Here is a 19,126-nt window from a genome sequence, read left to right on the forward strand (position 1 = left end):
CACTTTTTCATTAAATGTATACCTTTGTTGTTTGTAAAACGTTTTTCTTTTCACATTATCACTTTCACAGCCCAGACGTATGTAAATAAAACACAACCTGCAAACATAAAATTGCATAAAGAAAAAACTTTTAAATAAAAGGCCAATATTCTACACTGCAAATTCAACATCACTCGTTTGTAAGTAACACAGAATTCCTCATCAGCTGTAATAGTTTGATCCTATTAAACTCTACAAAGCACTGATAGTCTGAAGTTTTTTATACAGAAATAAACATTTTCATCTTATATTCATTGTCAAGTATCAGCTCATGTTGAACAAGCAAATCTGGAGAGGAAGAAGAGCGATGAAAGTTTGTAGATGGATGGAAGTGACGGTGTTCAGGGGTCACAGATGAGTGATGGAACACAAAGTGGAAGAATTTTTGCCATTTGTGGCATGAATCTTCAGAGAGCATTACGTTCAAGTCGATTTTATCTACACTGGGCCTGGAGTTATTAGCCGCAGGTCAGATTACACAGGAATTAAAATCCAAATGATTCTATAAACGCTGCAAATAAAGACAGCAAGTGGAAAAGCTGCAGCCTTTCACGCTTTGTAAAAACTATCAAATTCACTGTAAACCGCAGGTCTACATTTTGCAGCAAAAGGAAGGTTTTTAATCACTTCCATGTGTTTAATTTACAGTGAAGGCAGGAGGGCAGTCTAAAACGTATGTTTGATTTCAGACAGCCATTTTTTGTTGCTAAGATGTATAAAGGAGAACTTCAGTTTAATTGTAAATACGAACTTAAGTCTTATTAAAATATTGTCAGTAATCAAGCCTGCGAGTGCAGAATTCAGCTTTGGACTGCATGACGTGAGAGAAATCCTGTCAAAGGAAATACACGGTTATCAACAGCAAGCCTGCAGCAGGGCTCTAAATGCAGTTTTCACCATAGAGGCGCATCAGCGCAAGTTGCAAAGACTGCAGAGACCAGATGTGCGACAAAATGGGAATATTGAGCTGATTCCACTGCAGAATTTGTCTAAGGTGTGGAAAATGGCAAAATTACTTACATCGCAGCTCCGAGTTACGTGATGAATCCAGTTCATACTACTGAAGTCCCTGCCACATATACATAACGCCAACCTTTTTGCAGATATCATTCCAGAAAGGCTTACAATTACACCATTTTGACAGAAAACTGTTTATGTTCAACTTTGGCAAACTGGGGTTAATTACATCCCTTTAACCTTACTTGTGAACAGACAGACAGACCTGATCCCTCTCATCCTCTGCAAACCTAGTTCACTGCTATTTGGAAAACATGCTACATTTTTATCTGCAGGTACGGACGCCATATTATTAACTCACAAAAAATAACAAACAAAAAGCTTTTTCGTGCAACTGAAGCAATCAAAGTTTAGTCTGGCACTCAGAGGCTTGATTTCCAACAATGTTTTAACATGATTTAGTTCTAACAGAGTTAACTTTTCCTTTAACTCTGACAGTTTCCAGCTCTGCGTTTCGCCACCAGGATGATCCGTAGCTCATTGGGAGCGAGCGGAACTAAAACATTACAATGCGGCCACACTGCCTGTAGCCACACCCACAAACAACTACCATTTTCATCTGAGTGTCAACTGTTGCATCAACAGTCAACAACTGAAGCAAAACCAGCCCAAACTTATAGCCAGCAATGTCCAAAAGCCTCAGACTGAAGGACGCGACAAACTTGAGGATCTTTGGTTGAAGAAAATCAATCAATGATGTGATGTGTTTTTGGCCACAGTGCCCACAGTTACTTGTGTGTGATGAAACTGAAAACTAAAACCTACTTCTTCTATCATTTGCCACATACAGGTGAAATAGTCCATGTGGTGTGTGTGTGTGTGAGTGCCGATATACCAGGCAGCTGTAGACGAGACTACACCCTGGTTTCATCAGCTACACCCAACAAAACTCTGCATATTCAGTTTATAACGGGAACTCTATAGGGGCCTCAATCCCATTTTAATCCACTAATCCAACCTTGGAAACAAACATCTGAAGAATGTCCCTCAAGAGTCTTTAATGCAGGTGGATTTTTTTTATTATTATTATTATTTACCCCCATCCCTACAGACACAATGTATCCCAGACTGACTGACTGCTGAACACATACTGGACTGTGACTGTGATGGAGTGTAAGTGTGTGTTTATAAGGACACACTGATTGCCAAATAACAACACACACTAGATGTAGAGCAGGAGGGGAAGTGTGGAGACAGGGAGTTAATGCATTAAGGGGACAAACACAAGGTAGAGTCTTAACAAAACAACCTGAGACTAGTGTGGGCAATTGGGGTGGGATGTGGATGGGGTCGTGACACTGGGGGGGCAAAGGAAAGAGAGAAAGAGACCAATAGAGAGAAATAGTGCAACAAAGTTAAGTAAAGCGAAGACCATCTTGAATCAGACTGTCAGGGAGGATCATGGGTGAAAGGCAGAGGGTAGTTGGTGAAGGTAAAGAGAGGAAGGAGAGGACTTCAGGGAGAAGGGAGTTCAGAAAACAAGGCAGGAAAGAGGAGGAGATTTGTGTAGATGATCAGCAGTGCTCTCAGGAGAATGGCTGCGGCACTCCATATCCTGGTCTGTAGATGGGTCTCCCTGTCGGTGACTCTGAGCTGGAGTAGGTGGGCCCAGCTGGATAGCTGTAGCCGCCATAGGTGTAGGATGCTGGGTAGGGTGCTGGGCCTCTCTGGGGTTGGCTGGGGGTGTACTGCCCGAATGCTGAGCCTGGGCTTGGTGCAGGGAAGGAGGGCTGGGTTGGATAAGGGCAGGTGGATGAAGCTGAAGGCCCAAAAGCAGGCCTGGTGCCCGAGTAGCCTGCTGCTGGAGTAAAAGGAGAACCGGAACTTGGGTATGGAGGGAACTGTGACGGAGGATTTGGTGGACCAGAACCTGCTGCGGCAGCGGATGGGGGAGGGTTGGGTGGAGCGACTGGGTAAGGGGTGTAAGGGAGGCCAGAAGACCCCCCGGCAGATGAGGTGGACTGAGAGGCATTTTGGTAGCTGGTGGGCTGAGGTTTGGAGTTCGGCTGCTGCGGTGTCGTTGCTGTTGTCGTGTGTTGATTCCATGGTGATGGCGTGGCGGCGGGATCATGGTTAATGCATGCCGTTGATGTCGCGGTGGTGGGATTGCCCTCGCTCCTCTGTCTCAAAAGCTCCTGGAATTTCTCTATTTGTACCCTTCTTTTGTGAGCGAGAGAACGCAGGGAGAGGAATCCATCAAGGAAGGAGTCCAAAGACAGAGAGCCCTCTAGAAACTCATCAGCGAGCACCTACGGACAGAAGCCCAAACGATAACACGCTGGTTTCTTACAATAACTCCTCCATAAAAAAAAAAGAAAACAAAAAAACAGAAAACCAATCAAAAGTTACATCAGAATTTATAAATACCGTAATTAGTGCAGTCCATAGACATCAATCTCATAAAAAACTGTTTAAAAAAATCTTGCAAAATCAACACAATGACATAGCAAGATAACCTCTTTAGAGAAATGTTATTGGCCACAGTACACAGAATAACATTTTCAGTCTTTTTGTTTTCTTTCTGGTGAAATTTTCACTGCACCTCTCTCAGTAGAACAGACTATCTGAGCCTAATTTAAATAGTTTGGGTAAAAGTCAACCGGACAAATTTAATTTAAATAATTCCGGTTTAAATCTTGAAAAATATTTGAGAAAAATCATAAAATTACACTGCATCAGTCCAAGGAGAATAGACTATATCAACCACATCTGAAAGGACCCCCAACCAATAATATCTGGATGGACAGAATTTCTTTTTATATAAATGCTTTAAATCTCATTCACAGTGCAGATGGATAACACCCCGAAGCAAACTGCAAAAACAAACATTTTTCTAAGATAAAAGAGGAATATGTTCTGCAATGGCAAACTGAATCCCCTCACATCAATCCACATTAGCATTTTCACTTGATGAAGACAAAATACCTCAAGACAGCATATTAAAAAGTATTTTGTTTTTATGGTTCTAGCAATTTGAAAGTAAATACCCTCAAATTAAAGCAGAAAGTTGTTGTATATTGTCCACTCATTTGTGGGAATAATTGCACTGTAGTGCGGCTGTGGAACACAGACCTCTGACTCTGACTCCGTTTTGGCGCCCTCTGCCTGTAGTCTGGAGAACATCGCTTCTGGAGACACCTGACCAGCCATCCCATCTAAACAGGAGGGGAGGACAAAAGTGAGCCAGAATAAACATGTACAACAGAGAGGCAGAAAGAAGGAGAAAGGGTAAAAAATAAAAGTAAAAGTGCAGGGAAAAAAAACTAGTTAATTCCCAAATAGCACAGTTTTAGTAAACAGAGATAACATCATGTTTTTATTCCTCTTGTATTTGTTTTATCTGCAGGGACAGATCTGTATGTACAGTAGTGTTCAGAATAATAGTAGTGCTATGTGATTAAAAAGATTAATCCAGGTTTTGAGTATATTTCTTATTGTTACATGGGAAACAAGGTACCAGTAGATTCAGTAGATTCTCACAAATCCAAGACCAAGCATTCATGATATGCACACTCTTAAGGCTATGAAATTGGGCTATTAGTAAAAAAAAGTAGAAAAAGGGGTGTTCGCAATAATAGTAGCATCTGCTGTTGATGCTACAAACTCAAAACTATTATGTTCAAACTGCTTTTTTAGCAAAACTGTGAATCACTAAACTAGTATTTAGTCGTATAACCACAGTTTTTCATGATTTCTTCACATCTGCGAGGCATTAATTTTGTTGGTTTGGAACCAAGATTTTGCTCGTTTACTAGTGTGCTTGGGGTCATTGTCTTGTTGAAACACCCATTTCAAGGGCATGTCCTCTTCAACATAAGGCAAAATGACCTCTTCAAGTATTCTGACATATCCAAACTGATCCATGATACCTGGTATGTGATATATAGGCCCAACACCATAGTAGAAGAAACATGCCCATATCATGATGCTTGCACCACCATGCTTCACTGTCTTCACTGTGAACTGTGGCTTGAATTCAGAGTTTGGGGGTCGTCTCATAAACTGTCTGTGGCCCTAGGATCCAAAAAGAACAATTTTACTCTCATCAGTCCACAAAATATTCCTCCATTTCTCTTTAGGGCCAGTTGATGTGTTCTTTGGCAAATTGTAACCTCTTCTGCACGTCTTTTATTTAACAGAGGGACTTTGCGGGGGATTCTTGCAAATAAATTAGCTTCACACAGGCGTCTTCTAACTGTCACAGCACTTACAGGTAACTCCAGACTGTCTCTGATCATTCTGGAGCTGATCAATGGGTGAGCCTTTGCCATTCTGGTTATTCTTCTATCCATTTTGATGGTTGTTTTCCGTTTTCTTACACGCATCTCTGTTTTTTTTGTCCATTTTAAAGCATTGGAGATCATTGTAGATGAACAGCCTATAATGTTTTGCACCTGCGTATAAGTTTTCCCCTCTCCAATAAACGTTTTAATCAAACTACTCTGTTCTTCTGAACAATGTCTTGAACGTCCCATTTTCCTCAGGCTTTCAAAGAGAAAAGCATGTTCAACAGGTGCTGGCTTCATCCTTAAATAGGGGACACCTGATTCACACCTGTTTGTTCCATAAAACTGACAAACTCAATGACTGAATGTCACACTACTATTATTGTGAACACCCCCTTTTCTACTTTTTTTTTTAACTAATAGTCCAATTTCATAGCCTTAAGAGTGTGCATATCATGAATGCTTGGTCTTGTTGGATTTGTGAGAATCTACTGAATCTACTGGTAACTTGTTTCCCATGTAACAATAAGAAATACACTCAAAACCTGGATTAATCTTTTTAGTCACATAGCACTACTATTATTCTGAACACTACTGTACAACCCCAATTACAATGAAGTTGGGACGTTGTGTAAAATGTAAATTATAAACAGAATACAATGATTTGCAAATCCTCTTCAACCTATATTCAATTGAATACACCACAAATACAATTACCACAGTAATTTACATTTCACACAACGTCCCAACTTCATTGGAACTGAGGTTGTACTGTATAATAATATGAGACAGTATGGAGACAAACAAAGGAGCAAGTCCACAAACACGTCTCCAACGCTCGCTACAGTTATCCACCCGCCCAGTGATCTCCGACACCTCCCACCTTAGGAAAACAAAACAAAAATCTCCTACCTCTCAGTGCACGGTGTTCTTTGTACTTTTCTCTAACTGCCTCAAGCTCAGAATATCTCCCCACCAGCATCTCCTTCTGTGACTCCAGACGAGGTTTCATGTCCAGGTTTTGCTCGGCCAGGCTGCGGTTTGATGCCAGTGCCATTTCTCTCTCCAGCTGGATGTTCTGGATCTGAAAAAGAGAAACAAAGCAATCAGACAAATCTCCTTTTTCAGTGACAAGGGTGGTGCTATGTTGAGATTAAAAAAAATAAATAAAAATAACCGGCAAGTGTCATTCAGCGAGGAGTAAAAGTGAAAGGCTGTTGTTTAAGAGTACTGAGGGATTCATGGTAACAAACAGCGATTTCAAATAAAAAGAAACCCGATAAATGCAGTAATTATGTCCACAATACTACTCAATATTAGAAATTTTTTCTCCCTGTGGTCAAATCATTCCATTCAACCTATTCTCAAACAAATGGAATAAAAAAAACCTTTGAGGACCTGTTTGTGAAAACCCTTCAATTTCAATTTATTTCATTTATATAGCACCAAATCCCAACAAAGTTGCCTCAAGGCTCCTCTTTCCATGACAAAAACTCCTGTAACAGTGGAATGTGCCGTTCATTTCCAAACTGGACGCTGTGTTGATCCGGGACGTCGTCTGACTAGCACAGGAATTGCGGAAGACGTGGACATCAACACTTTTTCGGCACATTGAGACAGACGTGCGGAGGAATTCCACGGGTCGCGGCGGTGCCGCATGGCGCAAAGCAACGCCGTGATGAAGCCTCACAGGACATGTTCTGGCATGTCCAGGCTCATCCACAATTTCTCGGATAGTCACATGACTGAAAAGCCACCGAAAGCCATCTGAAAGCCGTCATGTGAGACCAACACGGAGGTGGTTTTGTCCCGTGCCATGAACGGCTCCGTGGCGCATCCCTCCGCTTCTCTTTCCATGAAAAATACTCCTGTAACAGTGGAATGTGCCGAAATGGTACTGATGTCCACGTCTCCTGCCATTTTTGTGTAAGTCAGACGACGTCCCGGATCAACAAAGCCTTCACGTTGGAAATGATCTGGTTGATTCAGCGGGGTCTGAGCATGTCGATCAGCGCTGGGAGCGCGCCACGGTCTCAGCAGCTGTGGGCGGTCTTTAAACCGGCTGGAGCACTCCTTAATCTGTGTAATCCCCATAAAATCGTCCCTGAAAGCCATCTGAATTTTCCAAAAGGTGTCCACCTGGAGGTCTCTCACAGTTTCTGGAAAAATTTGATGCAGCAAAGCTCCAAATCGTTCAGACATTTATTCAGAATAAAAATCCGACGAGAGGGGTGGACCACTGCTCACACAAAGCCTGCTCACAGGCGAATGACGCAACCGACAGGCATGAAAAAACTCACGCATGCGCACGAAGGTTCATGCTTGGCTGATGCAATCACACATGATTCAAATCCATATGGTTTTTGAAAAAAATAAAAAGGTCCGTTACTTTTCTAACAGACCCCGTATATGCCTTCTAATAAGTGCTGCAACAGTTTAGGAAACATAATGTTACAATGTTATAGTTTAGGAAATGTTAACACAATGAACTAAACAACATTAAAAAAGGTAAAATATGATTAAACAAATGCAGATAATACAAACCTATTACTGTATTGGTTAACTCTGTCATATTGAAAGTTTTCCAAATAATGCAGCACCTAAGAGCGACCCTACAACTACAAATGGTAGAGACTCCAGCCTGTGGTGGTTTGTTTCACCAAGCAGTCTGTTCTCACTAAAGCCATTTATAAATGATGTGTAAAGTAAACACAAAAAACTGTTCAAGGGACCTCATGCACACCTCACACCATTTCTACACACGTTTTTCCAGACCAACCTAGAATGGTGAAGTGGAAACGACAAACGAGGTGAGACGTAATTTAACGTAAAACAAAGCAGCCAAAGCCACAGGGCTTTTATTAAATTATTTCTGTTCATGCACAGGCACCTATATTGTGTACAATTTACCAAACTACAATGTAACTAACTGGATGTCTCTTAAATTTTAACCACCCCTATTCTTCATTCATTTATTTTTGTTGGCTGTGGGCTATAAATAGTTGTGGCAGTATGCAAGTTGTTTGCCTCTTTTACCTTCTTCAGTTCCGTCAGTGGATTTTCTCTTGTTCGTGATCCTAGAACAGAGGCTCCCAAATTAAATATATTCCCTTTTCTTCATCCCTCGGGGACTCTTAATTTTGGTTTCATTGAAATTGAGCTTTTCCTTGCTTTTATCCCCATTGACATGTTGTGGGCCGTGTGAGGAAACGGGAACTGCTTTAGAACCTCAGACACAGGTTTTATATGCAAAGGTTTCATTTTAAGTAGTGTCTACATCCTTTCATGGCTAAAGATACGAGAGGAAAGCAGGTTCATAATTTACATTAGTCAAGGTGAGCCATGCCTACATACATCTTTATAACTCTGACAAAAACAATGCATATACACGTTTTTCTGCGAACACACAGGTTTACTCAGGTTTCTACAGATTTTTAAAAATGAGGCCCCTAGAGAACTATAACAGATGTACATTTAAATGGAAGCGATATCTAATATAATAAATGTTCTATAATTCTGGCCACTGAGAAGCTTGAACTGCTGCAGTGTTCCTCAGTGGCGTCACACATTATGTCTACCACTAAATTCTACCATAAAACCAGAGTTTTAAACAAGTATGACCTTGTTTGTACTGATGAGTGTGACAACGGTACTCAAGGTGACAGTTTGGGTTGGTTCTTGGATTCACACAGGACCAGAGTGAAAGTAGGAATTCTGCCATTGTGAAATAATGGGAATGTGTTTGAATGTCTATTGTTGCTTTGTGGATAACTCTTAAATATTACTTTCAAATTTCCCACCTTATCAAATTAAATAAAGAAGGCTTTTGCAGATATGTGCTCCCAGGGGCGTCGGACTGGGGGGGTAAAGGGTACTATGTACCCAGGGCCCAGAGCATGGGGGGGCACAAAAAACTGGCATTAAATACATTTTTGTGTTGCATGTTATTAATGTCCATACAATTCATGTTGTAAAAGAATATAATTCGAATGAATGTATAAATGTTGCAAAACATACTTCTGCTCTAACAATAATATTGAAAGATCTCTGAGGGCCCTTCCACCCCTGCACAGTTGTACAATGGTTTAGTCCAGGCGCACAGGCGACACTCTCCCCCCCCCCCCCCCCCCCCCACACACATCCCAAACGGGATCTCACAGAAAAAGGAGGTGTTTAGTAGTGCTGAAACAACTAATCGATTTAATTGATTATTAAAATAGTTGTCAACTAATTTAGTCATCAATTAGTTGTTAAATAACTTTTACCGCAAATGTTTCATTTCTTCCATATAAATCAAACGTTTCTGCAGCGCGGCTTTGCTTTGAACCTTGAACCAATCGAAGCAGTGAATCGTGCGAATCACTGCTTCGATTGGTCCCTTTGTAGATTCAGTGTTTTATTTCGCTTAATCTTAATTTTTCTCCACTAAAACCCCAAAGAGCATATGTCTGTGAGTAACATTTACCTTTTTATGTTAATCTGACCTGTTATGGTCTTCTGAAACAGTTGATAGATGTATTTCATAACTTAAAAACGGGACCGATGCTAACATGTTAGCATGTCTATGCCGTTTTCAATGTTGAAATTAGCATTAAGCTGTTGCAGCTGTCAGCACATTTGTTTTCTCTATAATAATTCATGGCTCAGCGTTTGTTGTCCTAAAATAGTCAAATGTATTACAAATTGTAATATTTTATTCATTTTTATTTATATATCAATAATAATAATAATAATAGAAACAACAACAATAGTAGTAATAATAACTAATAATGCCACGATACAGTTTTAGAGAAACAGACAAAAAGAATCTGATAAAACAAAACAGAAAAGATTAAACCAACTAACAATGAGCATAAATAAATAGAGAAATAAGTGTTTCCTGTGAACACCTAGTGACTCTTAAACCTCCACTTCATCCCTGTTTTATTTAAGTTTAATGACAATTTGTTTTGGTGAAACCACATCTAAGCTGTGTTTTTACACAAGAAAAAAATAAAATGTAGTTAACTACACATTTGTGTCTTTTTTCAATATAACATATTACACTTTTGTCAGGCCTTTAAAATACTTTCTTGGACTCTTTCTATAATATGTTGTCAGTGGTTGAGATAGTTGCTTGTAGGCATCTAAACCTGATGGAAATCTCTTTGTTGTATGTCGGTGATGTATGTATGTGCAAAATAAAACACTACTCCAGGTATGTTTTTGACGAGAATATAACATAACTTTGTTACAAGCTCAAACGTTGATGTTGTGTGACAAAGGCCTTTTAATAATAACTCAAAGAAATAATGGCAAAACTCACATGTAAGTAAAAAAAACCCAAAATGATTAATCGAAAAAATAATTGACCGATGAACTGATTAGTAAAATAATTAGTTGCAGCCCTAGTGTTTATGTTGAAATAAAATGTCTTTCCTAAAAAATCAAAGTCTGGATGTCAAAAAAGAAGAGAAAAAAGGACAGGGAAAGAAAACTAAATGAGGGAAAGCAGCTGCTAACCAAATTCTTTGAAAAGAGAAGTGAGCTTGAAAGCTAGCTATACTGAGTTGGGGGGTCTGGGGGACCAAATTGCACCATTTTTCTAGAAAATGGTGCAATTTGGTCCCCCAGACCCCCCAACTCAATATTGGTCCCCCAACTTTAAAAAGGGTTCTGACTCCCAGGTGTGATCTAAGGTATACATGATTTAGACCTGGTTTGACTACACATTAGAAATTTGGTGTTTGCGTTAATAAAAAAGAGCATAACGGGGGGGGTCTTCAATATGGCTAGTACCTAGGGCCCAGAATTTGGTGCTATGCCCCTGTGTGCTCCTACAACAAAAAAGGGAGAAGTAAAACTGGCCACTTCTGTAATTTTGCCTCTGTACATTACCATAATGGAATTTAAATGAAACAATTAAAAGGTACTTGTAGTAAAGACTTTAACCTTTAATGGTTTAGGAATTATAGACAGTTTTATTCAGTCCCTCCTTTTTTAGAGGCCCTAAGGACAAACTAAATATTGGTGTGAATATAAATCAGCACTTTCAGAACAAGTTTGCTTTAGACAAGTCAGAGGATGGATACATGAACATTTACAAGTGTAGTGTCAAAATTATTCATTTAATGTCTTACACATAGCCTGCCTAAAACTTTGCATTCTAAACTCTATTCATTGTTTTTATGTAAAACTCAGCATCTCTTCTCCAAGACCGAAAACTGTGATAACATTCACTATTAAGTGAGAGTTTTTATGGGAAACTCAGTTTCATTTTACTGGAAAATGTGTACGTGACTGTTTGCTGTGCCCCTGCCTTTCTCTGAATGTACAAGAGATCTCCTCAGAAATGCTGTGCACACACACACTCACACATTCAAAATCCTGCTGTTCAGACTTTCCATCATTGCGTGTGTCTTCGAAGCCTCGAATTAAAAGCCTATTACTTAATCTGTTAATTTCTTGATTTCATTTCTACAAACAGCCTCAGACACTTTAACTTAAAATCATTTTTGCCTCCACACAAGTCACCGAATGTGTCCTGGACTTAATTTACACATCCATCATTAAAAAATACAAATAGTATGGAACCATATGGCAAATCTGTCTGGAGTAGGCAGTCCTCAAAATCTGAGTGACCGTGCAAGATTAGTGAGAGAAGCCACCAAGCCAACCCCGACATCTCTGTAGGAGTTTTTGGCATTTGAGCCAGTGACAAAATAAACTGTGCATAATGTAAATTTTGCCAAACATTCTAAATGATTAAGAGTGCAACCTTTGTTACATCAGCAGTTACACAGCTTCATGGTGGAGTGGCACAGAGTAGGTCATTATGACTTTCTTTTAAAGAAGAAAATAAAAGATTTCAAAGTCAATTTGCCAAAAGTCTCATGGGACACTCGAGCCTAGATCTGATCTCTCTTCTTGCACTGAAATCCTTCTATGTTCCACCCCACAATATAGTCGTTAATGGGGGTGCACCAGCCAAATGTTTCATTATGCAAAGATCCTCCAATCATACTGACAGAAGCCTGTATGGACCTCCTCCAGTTTTAAGAGTTTTTTGAAAACTGCCTACTCCAGAGAGATCTACAACAAGAATAAAAAGAACTTTCTTAATCTTGAAGGAAAGTGTTTTGCCAGAGTGCAGAAACAGTAAACACTGCTTATTTTTTCTTTCTTTCTTTCCTTTTTTTTTTTTTTTTTTTTTTTTTACAGTGAGTACATGTTTATGCAAAATGACTGAAGACATCAGATACCATAATGTCTGTATTTCTTAATAACTGAAGTTCATACATGAAATGAAGACATATTTAGTAACTTGGAATTGTTTATGTATCCATCGTCTGACTTTTTGTATAATGCCATTAAATATTTTGATTCAATGTCTTCTGATTATTTAGATATAACGACAGTTTTACTGAAAGATTGATCAAATTAAAAACAATAACTGCTCACTAAAAAAAAGTGTTACTTTCCAAATAGAAAACACAGTGGTGTCAGTTTACCTCGTCGGACTCTAGAGCCATAGACTCCACCCTCTCCGAGTTGTCCAGGAGCTCCTGCAGCTCTGATTGGCTCAGGTCCTGAAGCTTCTCCATTTGATTTGCCAGGATGGCTGTCCATCATGAAAAAAAAAAAAAATCAGGAAATAGTTTAAAAAAAAGCATCTTGGAAATCGAAAGCGGAAAAATCACAGGCCTGATTTTTGTATTCGATGTAACTGACAGTAGTTAAACTGTTAAGCCAATGAGACAAACACAATCTCCACTAGTTATAGCTAATTCATCAATAAGCAGGGGGAGTACACGACACACTTGGTCTTATTTTACGATTAAATGAGTGGAAACAACGGGCTCGAATGGACTGTTGGTTAACAAGTAGCAGATTAATTATAATATTATTCTTCGGCTATAAAACAGGCGTTTGTCCAAAGCGAGGCAGAAAATCAGCTGCTACTTACACGATGCTAGCAAACCAAAGTGAGCCTGACACTGAGTGCTGGTAACATCCAACAGCAGCGACACGTCCACACGCTTCTTCACGAACCCAGCCGAACGAAAAACACTTATCGGCAAGCTGACGAGCCCCACGGCCGGTAGACAGTCAGCGGACGGTTCCGCGTTGAGAAACCTGACGATGACAACAGTCGGTATGATCGCAATGTCACACACATCAACTTCCAGCCAAGGGATCGGGCTCACAAACGTCCAACACAACGACGCCGTGCGATCCGATCGGTCAGCGACGAACGTCGGTGGAGCGGGACGACGCTTATTTTCTTAAAAGTGTCACTACACGTCGGAAAAGGTGTTGGGAAAATCGCAAAATTTTCGAGCTAAAAATGGGAAAGTTTCACTCCATATTGACAGAAACCGCCGCCATTTTGGAACGAACCATGTTCCGTGGTTGAGGGGGTAGCTAAGCTATAAAAGTCTAAAACGTACCAAAACTGCTGTATGCGTTGCAATGTACAGTATAATTGTGCTTTTAAAAATACAGTTAGGTGATCGTGACATTTGGAAACACAAGTAGATGAAATGCTTTTTTATCGTGGCAGTTTTCCCCTCGACTATCTCCTGTATATTTTGGCTGGTGGTTGAGTCCTCTGCTCCGCTGATTTGTTTGTGTGAACACCCAGCTTTCTTTAAAGTGTTTGTGAGGGCACTCACAAAATAACATTATCCTTTTTTTGGATTCGACTGTTTTATACTGATTTAAGTCAAGCTTTCATCTGGAAGCTGGTTTAATTTATAGCTACAGTGTACCCAGCAAGTTTATGTCCGACCAGCTCCTGCTGATCCTCCTTGTCTGTGGGGGCGCTGTTTCCTTTTATTTGTTCATTAGCTTCATTCATAGGTTTCACTGCAAAGTGGAAAACAGTAAGGTTCATGTCTCTATTCACTTTAATAGCTTTAAAATCATACCTGCCAACATTTGAACACACATGTGTGACTGCGAGCAGGGGTGCCACCAGGAATTTTGGGCCCCATGAAAAGAAATCTTACTGGGCCACCCCCATATTATTTTGTCAGTATTATAATTGTATTAGGGGCCACTCTGGCCCCCTGTCAATCATGGGCCCCTAGTATCCTTCTCCTTATTCTTGCCTTTTTGGCACTCCTGGCCGCAAGCGCCAAGGGTGCAACGCGTATCTAGAGGGGTCCGGCGCATGCCGAGACCTACACAACTGTGGGAGTAATGGGCACCCCGAACACACCCATGAGGGACACGGGTCACGGGGTAAATACTTGCACTGTCCTGCCCAATGTGGGATAGTTGGCAGCACTGTAAAACACAAAACATAATTTCAGTCAAACTTGGATAAACTCACTGCATCATGCTCTCGCAACACAGGTCATGTCAATGTCAAATCAGAGGTCATTATCTGAAATGCATGATCATATCTAAGGAATTAGATACTGAAACCCTGTTTTCTACAAGACTTCTGCTTTCCTGGAACAACAAATTTGTCAGACTTCTGGAATTAAACAGTGTCACATTATGATGTCAAGCAAAGTTGACAAATTAGACGGCTGTGATGACACACATATTGTCTGGATGCCTTGTTTTAGGAAGTCTCGAAAGATGTAGTGAACCCCCCCCCAACAAAAATCTCTAAATTCACAGTGACATTACCATCTTAATGTGACTGTTATTCAAAAATGTGAAAGAGCAGAATACAGAGTTCTGGATTTAGAGCAGATTGGGGGTGGGACTATAAATAGGGGAAAATACCATATGAAAATTGCTTATGTTTAGAATGTGTGACAGAATTAAATTATGTTATATTGCTTCGATTTTTGGGTTATTGTTCCAGCTTTTTTTTTCCTGTTGAAATTGTAAACAAAATGTCAAAATGACCACAGTATCAGGAGTATCAAAAATGTTTATTGCAATAGTTTATAGTATTTTGATAAGAAATCATTTCATACATATGAAAATGAATAAATGTCATTGACCAAAATGTTGTTTAAAAATGGTCAGAATACTGGAGGAAAAATATAGAATTTTATAATATAGAATTTTATATGTATTTATTGTACAGTACTGTGCAAAAGTAATAAGTACCCCAGGGTTTCTGTACAAATGTTTCTATTATTTTATTTTATTTTAGTAAACGTCCAACTTTGAACTTTACTGATGTGGAACAAACATTAGAACATTACTTTGTACATTTACACAGTGCACGACTCCACAAGAGACAACAAATAGAGAACAATAATCAATGCGACATGATTAACATGATGTTCTGGTAAAACCACAAGATAGTTCACCCCAATTACTTCTGTTTTAAAACTAAAGAGCAACCACACAAGATACATAGTTTTAGCAGGGCTCTCCATAATGGAAGAGTGGCGGGTGTGTTATCATTCTATGATTTGCATGCCGATTTTCAAATGAAAGGTGTTCGGTTACTGTTTTCTTGGGTAATTTTACTTGGATTAATCAACATTAATTGGTTTGCAGCTGCGCAGCATAATTTTCCACAGCACCATTGTTTTCCAGTGAAATCTTATAAAGCGACGCCATCTTGCGATGTTTCAACATGTCATAGACCCACCTCTCTAAACTCAGACTCAATCATAACAAGAAAATTTTTTTTTTTTTTTTAATGAATTTTCTCACTGAGCATACCAGTGTCTCCCGCCCATAATGAACTATGGCAGAATACTGACTGAGGAGACAAAGAATGTAATAGCTGGTGTTAAATGAACCATTGTGACACTTTAAGCTTTTAAAAGATTATTTTCTTCTTCTTCTTGGTGGCGGGACAAGCAGCAGTGGGCTGAGAAACACACCCAGAGCAAACAAACAGAGGGACTTCTTTAAAAACACCTCCACTCTCCATTTATTCACATGCAGTTTCCACGATAAGGAATTATAGTATTTCCAGATGTCTTCCAAAACAAGGGCGTCTTATGTGGATATTAGTTTTAGGCTGTGATGATGAATCTGGCTGAAAGATCACAACATGTTAAAATACTTCATTTTACTCTGTGTACCACTTTGTAAAGTTCTCATTTTTGCTGCTACATTGATTAGCTCCTCACACCAGTTTTACGAATGCTCCACGTCTTCTTCTCTGTCTTTTGTGTGAGCATTACAGTGCCACATACAGGCCTGGCATATATACTGCACAATTTTCAGTGGATTCTTGTGTATGCAGATATTCATGAAACATTGCCATGTTTAAGGAACACTTCTTGAAAACGACAAAGAAAAAGATTGTATCTGTTTGCATGTGGAAAAGGCCTTAGTGTGTAATTTTAGAGAAGATGTGAAGGTATACTTACAGGAAATGGCTTTGAAAAAGGCAAAATGCTATAGCTTCTCCCAGAGGAAAAGGGGACCTACCCCTCACCCAACTGACCAAGGGCCATCATGCTCTAAATTTCTGGGGTGAGCCCTGTTTATTTTTTAAAATGCATTTTACTGTTACCTGTAATTAATAGGGATGGGAACTGTTGTTGCCATTATTCATTCTGCTTAACGGTCTGATTCTTTTTTCAATTCCATTATTGATTCCTGATCAATTTTCTGTGTGGAAAAATGTAGACCTATGCAGGTTTTAAGCATCAATGCAGCAGATCTCCTTGTTGCTAGTTGCAAGTTTGACATTGTGAGGTTTTGCAACATGAAAGAAAAACATGATGGCATTCATAAGAGGGTTTTGATAAACGTGTCAGGGATTGGATTCCATTAGATGTAAAATTTGGCAATTAGTTCTCATCCCTAGTAATCAAAGTGTGGCAGTACTCGTGTTTGCACAGTCACACTGTTGGGACCAAAATCTGTTCCTTAATATTTCGGTTAACGCTCCATTTTTGAGTTAAGTGTCACATAGACTTGGTAAAGGTCAGTGTAATTGTGGATGAAAGTCAGTGCGGTGTCCTCCACACTGACCGAAGCTAATCATCATCACTGCAGCTTGAGCCCTTTGATAGCGGACACAGACAGGACGCAGTGCATGATGACAGCGCCAGTGTCATAGAGGATCAGCAACAGGTTAATGCACCAGAACAAGCCCTGCAACACACAAGAGACAACATTATACAACACATTCAGACACTTTGGTATCATACAAAATGCAGCTCACTTAACTTCATCCTGCAGTTTGATTCTTAATTTGGCCAATAAGGTCATACAGTTCAATAAATCTCTGGACAATGACAAAGTGTTTTGTTTTTGCTTTCTGCATTTCTAGAGTGATTTTCCATCTGTTGCAGATAACGATGCTTGACACACACACACACACACACACACACACTGATGCTGCCATGCAACACCAGGAGCAACTTGGCAATTAAGGACCTTGCCCAAGAGACCTCTGTGATTTTCCTGTCAATTTAACATTGAGACTATCGCCTCCCCAGACAATCCTGTCACAGCATGTTGAAGCTGGTGTATAATGAATACAAGCTTCAAGTGCAGTGACTGTATTTACATCCAAATCATGTGAATAATGTGGGAACGACAGCATTGGTCAAAAACCACATACAATCAAGCATTTTACCAAAGTTAATTACACACTGGTTCATTCTTCGTTGGCTAATTCTGCTAATACATAAGAGACACAGTCAACAATGTAACCACCCTGATGAAGGTAGATACTGTGTATAGATTGTTTTTGAGAGTGGCTATACGCTCAACCGTTGGGTCAATAAAGTAAATACGCGAGCATATATACGCCCAACCATAACCGACCAATGAGCGCGCTTGTAAGCTCACTTCCGGTTTCAACCCGGGAAGGAAAAAAGGCGGATATTTTCTCACCGGCTGCAGGAGGGTTCGCAGCCCGCGGAGGAGCTGTGATCTAAAGCGGTTCTGTTTGGCTCATCACACCCAGAGAACAGTGTCAAACTAACACCATCTTACAGCCAACAAGCAGCATTTTGTTCAAAAACTGTTTCGTCATCATTAACAGGCTTCCGTTCAAAATTCTTATGAAGTTTGTCTGTTTTCATCCACTGCGGTGTCTTCACAGTAATTAAAGACAGCACCCATTAAATGTGTCAAACATACACCGCAATAGAGCCTTAAAAAGTGGCGTAAAAAACGTAGTTTAGATACACAAAACGTGTCACATACACGATCACGGTTGGGCGAATAAGATAAGACGTTATATTTATCTGCCCAATGGTTGTGCATAACGTTCAATGTATGACTTATCTGCCCAACGGTTGGTCGAATAAGGTAGGACATTATATTTATTTGCCCAACGGTTGGTCGAATAAGGTAGGACATTATATTTGGGCGATTCTATGGTAACGGAATTACAATCGGCGCACATTTTAATGGGGATCTAAAATATGGCCAGATTTTCCCATCATCATAATTCCGTTACCATAGAATCACCCATTTATTTGCCCAGTGGTTGGGCGTATAGCCTTTGCCATTGTTTTTACAGAACACATATTGACATGTGTGCGTGCACACTGACCATCGTGAATTGTTCAGGGCACATATCAACCATATGTTCATGATCCCTGACACCATAACTATGATCTTCACACTGCATTGGCTGGTGCTCCGAGTTGAGGTTGAAGCAGTAGAGACAGAAGGCAAGCAGCGCCGCCACCAGGCCAGCTATATTACCGCAGGCGCAGCGTTGGAGCTGTGGATGTGGACACAGACAGGTGTGACTCATTACTAGTGACAGTAGTGGCCTTGGTGGCCCCACCAGACCTAGACTCTGAAACTGACAAGCAAGATCAGTTTAAGCTACATGTAACTTCAAATCCACACGTGTTAAGAGAGAATGAAGAAGTGCCTGTTTTGGCTACATTCAGGTAAATTGTGTTATTTGAATTTTAGAAAGTAACCACTATGAAACAAAGTAGTCTTTATTTATTATTTAT

The 19,126-nt window shown here is 39.9% G+C and overlaps 1 protein-coding gene across 1 annotated transcript; it reads right to left on the reverse strand.

Annotated features, from left to right (window-relative positions):
- Positions 1–265: 265 nt before the first annotated feature.
- On the reverse strand, positions 266–13,668 carry vps37c (VPS37C subunit of ESCRT-I). Its single transcript, XM_034189245.1, has 5 exons — positions 13,228–13,668; positions 12,773–12,882; positions 6,195–6,366; positions 4,129–4,211; positions 266–3,305 (listed from the first exon to the last, which is right to left on the reverse strand). Exons 2-5 carry the CDS (start codon positions 12,863–12,865, stop codon positions 2,583–2,585), a joined length of 1,071 nt encoding a protein of 356 aa, XP_034045136.1. The 5' UTR covers positions 12,866–12,882; positions 13,228–13,668; the 3' UTR covers positions 266–2,582.
- Positions 13,669–19,126: the final 5,458 nt, after the last annotated feature.

Source organism: Thalassophryne amazonica, chromosome 15 (assembly GCF_902500255.1).
Source record: "Thalassophryne amazonica chromosome 15, fThaAma1.1, whole genome shotgun sequence".
Classification (NCBI taxonomy): domain Eukaryota; kingdom Metazoa; phylum Chordata; class Actinopteri; order Batrachoidiformes; family Batrachoididae; genus Thalassophryne; species Thalassophryne amazonica.